The sequence below is a fragment of the Oreochromis niloticus genome, linkage group LG9, assembly GCF_001858045.2.
Source record: "Oreochromis niloticus isolate F11D_XX linkage group LG9, O_niloticus_UMD_NMBU, whole genome shotgun sequence".
In the NCBI taxonomy this organism is placed as follows: Eukaryota; Metazoa; Chordata; class Actinopteri; order Cichliformes; family Cichlidae; genus Oreochromis; species Oreochromis niloticus.
The window spans coordinates 25,003,879-25,008,809 of NC_031974.2; the positions used below are offsets into that span (position 1 = coordinate 25,003,879).

Genomic DNA, 4,931 nt, shown 5'->3' on the forward strand with positions numbered 1-4,931 from the left:
ATTAAATCATACAAGAGCACACACAGCATGCCAGCATTCAAATATTGTATGAACATGATGATAACTAATATAATAAAAAAAATAGCTACATTATGTAAAAGTTTTTAATGTTCAGTCTTTTCTACTGTCATGTGAATTAGTCCCTTATTGGATTGCGGTGAAATTAAAGTTGAACATAAAAAGCTGCAGGATGTAATTTGAGGGGTTAATAGAAAATTAGATTTGTGTGTGTGTGTTTCTTTAATACACTTTCTTAATGTAATCTTATAACTTTTTCTTGACCTCAGCATACAGTTCCTCTTGGCCGTGAGCGCGCTCTGTGTTTTTTGGCTCAATGACATTTAACTGTGCGTACACTGTATCCTGCTGCTGTCCTCTGTCCTGCACTGAGTCAGAGGATGCTTCATTTCTCAGCACAGAGAAGCTGATCTCTCCGTAATGGATGTTTTCTTCTTCTCCTTCTGATTTACTTGCTGGCTCTTCAACAACCAGCTCTTCACTTTTTTGATTCTATAAAATGAAACAAATAGAAAGTTTCATTTAAATCTAGTAAACAGACTCTGGTGGAGGTACTACAGTAAATAACTTTCTGAACAGTTCAGTAAATTACAGAGAAGTTTAGTATTTTCTTACATGAGTCTGTTGTTGAGTTTGATGCTTTGACTTTAAGCACCTGAAAGATATAAGAGGCTGTTAAACTAACTGTCCTCTGTTCTAGGTTACATATATGTCTGAGTAAACAGATATTTTAACGTGTAGCTAACATGTCAGTGACAGTAACTGATCGTGTTTTCCACTGAGATGTAATATTTACCAAACAAAGATAATCAAGCAGAGTAACATCATCCCAAGGATTCCTCCAAGAAGCAGCCACCATGGGAAAGGGATACTTTTCTGCTCTCCTGATAGAAGAAGATGAATATGAAACAACACATGAATTTTAAAAAAGCCATATCCCTGACTTTAATTTTACACTTTGTACATCACTGTTAAAAAACAAAACAAAGAGAAGTAAAGAGTAAAAAAACAGGATAACAGCATACAATACATCAGTGGCTTCAGCATTTACCTCCAACAGTCACATGAATCTCTGCTGTCTGATTACCCAGATCATTAGTGGCCACACAGTAATAAACTCCTCCATCTGTTACATTGAAGCTGTAAATCTCTCCTTCAGATACTTTCACAGCTCCATCTCTGCTCTTCTTGAACCAGGTGAAGCTGCTGACTGGAGGTTTGGCTCTGCTGGAGCAGGTCAGGTTCACCCAGCTGCCTGCTGACACCAAACCTGATGGACTGATGGATGCTGAGGTGCCTTTAGGAGCATCTGGAGAAAAAAATAAGAAAATGATATCCCTTAAATCACGTTGTCATATAAAAGATTCAGTTCAACAACAAACTCTGATTGTCTTACATGAAACACTGAGAGTCTCTTCTGTCTCTGCTGTCTTGGTGTCTTTTCCTTGGTTCACAGGATATCTGGCAGAGCAGCTGATCTTCTTTCCATCATGTGTGTCTGACAGAGTGATGGTCTGCTGGATTTTAGTTGTAAAGCTTCCATCTGTGTTTTCCTCTATTTTGTTGTGAGAGTCTTGTTGGAGATTCCAGGTGAGTTGAGGAGGGGAGTGTGGACAGGGAGTGAGAGCTGAGCAGGTTATAGTGACAGACTCCTTCTCCTTCAGATCACCTGGGATTGTAATATTGGGCCTCCAAGGAGAATCTGTGGTTTCACATCAAACACAGTTTGTACACTGATAATACAGGAAACGCAGTCACGTAACAGATGGAGATCAGTGTAGTTGTGTTAAAGTCTTAATTTTACATGTTCATGCTGTTCAGTTGGGACACACATTTATTCTGAGTTTATTATTTCCTTCATGTAGCAGAAATAGCTGAGCTTTGGAATCAGCACAGTAAACAAACTTTCATTTTTATTTTTGCACTCAAAAATATTATAACAAAGAAAACTGGACATCACTTAGGATTCACTGTTTTAACTGTCAAATGTAAAGTCAGTACATTTATATCTTATCCGTTAATATTCCAGTCAGATTTTTTAAATTATTAATAATAAGATCAAAACTTTCTCACCTTTAATTGTTATTTTAAGAGGATGACAAACAGCTGTTGCTCTGAACGGCCAGTTCATAATTCTGAGGTAGTATGTGTTTGTATAAGTTGTGTTTAAATTGGAAAACAGAGTGGTGCAGTTTTTCTCCTTCAGGTTTCCTGTAATATTCATTGGATAGATGTTAACTGTCCCACTGCTGTTGAAGATCACATTTTCAGGATGAGCTTTAATGTTGTTATCATTTTTAATCCACACTGCAAAGACAGATCTTCTGCTGTCAAACACATCACTTCCAGTCCCACTAAAGTTACATGGGATTTGTAAACAAGATCCACTCAGAGCTTCCATCTCTGTTGGTGCAGTGATGAACAGGTGTGAATCCTGAGGACAAGCAGCCAAAGAGCCTGGAAAAAATCAAAACAAACTAATACACATGATAGGAAACATCATTATGATAAACTGAGTTCATCAGTCATGTTTCAGTTCAGTTTCAGTTTCAGTTTTATTTGTCATATGGAAGTTAGCGCAGGGTCAACATTGCTATGAAATGTATTTGACGAGCAGAAGACAAGTCACTCAGCATGATAGTACAGTAAAAATAGTAAAGAAAAACAAAATATTTATAAAATATAGCGAAAAATATTGTAAGCAATATTAACAGACTAAATATATAGATAAATATATGTACACACTTGTATAAATAGATAAAGAAATCTTAAACAGAAATGTGACCACTGACATGTATTGGGGGGGTGGGGGGGGGGGGGGGGTGGCAAATGGAATATTGCACATGAGATAAAGTGGCAGGAGTGAGCAGCAGCACAAACTGAGCCAACACGTTCTCACTTCGTACAGTATTGCAGGGAGTGAGGGTTTTTGTTTCTGTAAAGTATCTCTATCTGCACTGATCTGTCAGACTGTAAATGATTGAAATGAGATGGCTCACTTGGAATAAAGAGGAGACTCAGTAACATGATGTTCACAAACTGGGCTGTCAAAAAACTCATCACCTGTATAAAAAACATAACATCACATAAAGGTTTGATCAAATCAGGAACTTGCATTGTTTTATAGAGCAGTACAAAATTTACATTTATTTGAAATCAGAGAATAAAATTAAAGAAGTTATTTTTATTGTGATATAAAAATGTAAATTAAATGTTTTCTTACCTAATGATCAGACTGCTACAGGAGAAACGACAAAATAAAAGTCTGTGTGTGATTTCAGCAGAAACACAGCGACTGAAACACTTCTCTGTTTAGATGTTGTAATGCCAAAGCAAACAGACCTGTGACACTTTTTTTGTCTTTCTTTTTCAGTCAGTCTGCCTTTTATGTTCCCATCATGCACTCTGTTGTCAATTTAGAAGCCACCACTTCCACCTGCCTGTTTATAGATTCACATGACCCCCCACTCACACACTAACCTGTTCCTCATTCTCTCATTAGAATTAGTATTTGTGTCTTAGCTTTTTTGTTCTTCTTTTTGTGTCTCTGTGTGTGTCTGTACTCACACAGGTTACAGCTTTGTGTTGATCAGCTTCCTCGATGTGTCTAAATCTTTCTGCTTTTATTGATGATTCATTCTTCAGTTGATCCACTCGGCCAATAGTAGATGTCTGAATGTTTTTATCTTTTAGTGTTTGTAGTGTGTTTCCTTCAGCACCAAGATGAGAGAAGGTAATTATGGAGAGAAGAAAACAGCTGGAAAAACAACACACAATAAACAGAATATTACTGACAAAGAGACAGCAAAACTAAAGAAATGTGTCAGAATAGACAGTCTATTGCAGTTTGTTGTGTATGGGGCTGCAAAGCTGCAGACCAGTCAGGCTGCCTACGTTGACGCCTGTCCGCTGATGAAAGAACCAACACTGAGCACATGAGCAGAACTGGACCATGGAGTAATGAAAGAAGGTGGTTTGGCCTGATGGATCACATTTTCTTTTACATCATATGGATGGCTGGATGCATCACTTAGTTGGGGAACACCTGGCAGCAGGAATCTCTATGGAAATAAGGAAAGCTGGCAGAGGAAGTGTGATGAACCAATGTTCTGCTGGGAAACCTTTGGTCCTACCAGTCATGTGTATCTTACTGTGACATGTATCACCTCCATAAGCATTATTATAGACCATGTCCACACTTTAACAGAAACTGTATTCCCTGATGGCTGTGGTCTTTTTCAGCAGGATAATGCACGCTGACACAAAGTAAAAATGATTTAAAAATGATTTAGGAGTGGTTTCACAAGCACAACAATGAGAAAAAAACAATCATTAAGAGTCCTTTTTGAAGGCGGCAAGTATGGCCAGTTGAACATGGCCTCCGTTCCTCATGTGTGGAAACGTACACCAAAGTCCACTGATCTTACTGCATAAATCCCTTTAACGTTAACTAGTAATGACTTCATGAACTTCTTCACAAATAAAATTTTTATCATTAGAGAAAAAATGACCAATAATCATCCCACAGATGTAATATTATCTACAGCTACTTTTAGTACCATCGATGTTAAGTTAAACTCTTTTTCTCCAATTGATCTTTCTGAGTTAACTTCAATAATTAATTCCTCCAAACCATCAACGTGTCTTTTAGACCCCATTCCTACTAAACTACTCAAAGAAGTCCTGCCATTAATTAATTCTTCGATCTTAAATATGATCAACCTATCTCTAATAATCGGCTATGTACCACAGGCCTTCAAGGTGGCTGTAGTTAAACCTTTACTTAAAAAGCCATCTCTAGACCCAGCTGTCTTAGCTAATTATAGGCCAATCTCCAACCTTCCTTTCATTTCAAAAATCCTTGAAAGAGTAGTTGTCAAACAGCTAACAGATCATCTGCAGAGGAATGGCTT

At 37.5% G+C, this 4,931-nt stretch overlaps 1 protein-coding gene and 1 long non-coding RNA gene across 2 annotated transcripts; both read right to left on the reverse strand.

Annotated features, from left to right (window-relative positions):
• On the reverse strand, positions 1 to 904 carry LOC109203613 (uncharacterized). Its single transcript, XR_002063381.2, has 3 exons — positions 815 to 904; positions 634 to 673; positions 1 to 510 (listed from the first exon to the last, which is right to left on the reverse strand). It is a non-coding gene; the product is annotated as an uncharacterized LOC109203613 (long non-coding RNA).
• A 65-nt stretch (positions 905 to 969) lies between these two features.
• LOC109203496 (myelin-associated glycoprotein-like) lies at positions 970 to 3,051 on the reverse strand. Its single transcript, XM_019362876.1, has 5 exons — positions 3,018 to 3,051; positions 2,092 to 2,475; positions 1,415 to 1,720; positions 1,070 to 1,327; positions 970 to 986 (listed from the first exon to the last, which is right to left on the reverse strand). The coding sequence occupies exons 1-5, from the start codon at positions 3,043 to 3,045 to the stop codon at positions 970 to 972; spliced, it is 993 nt and encodes a 330-aa protein (XP_019218421.1). The 5' UTR covers positions 3,046 to 3,051.
• Positions 3,052 to 4,931: the final 1,880 nt, after the last annotated feature.

Coding starts and splice junctions, on each gene's coding strand:
- LOC109203496 (XM_019362876.1), bottom strand. CDS start 3,045: ATGTTACTGAGTCTCCTCTTTATTCCAA. Junction 2,476..3,017: donor GAGTCTCCTCTTTATTCCAA/GTGAGCCATCTC, acceptor GATTTTTTCCAG/GCTCTTTGGCTGCTTGTCCT. Junction 1,721..2,091: donor TCTTAAAATAACAATTAAAG/GTGAGAAAGTTT, acceptor GTGAAACCACAG/ATTCTCCTTGGAGGCCCAAT.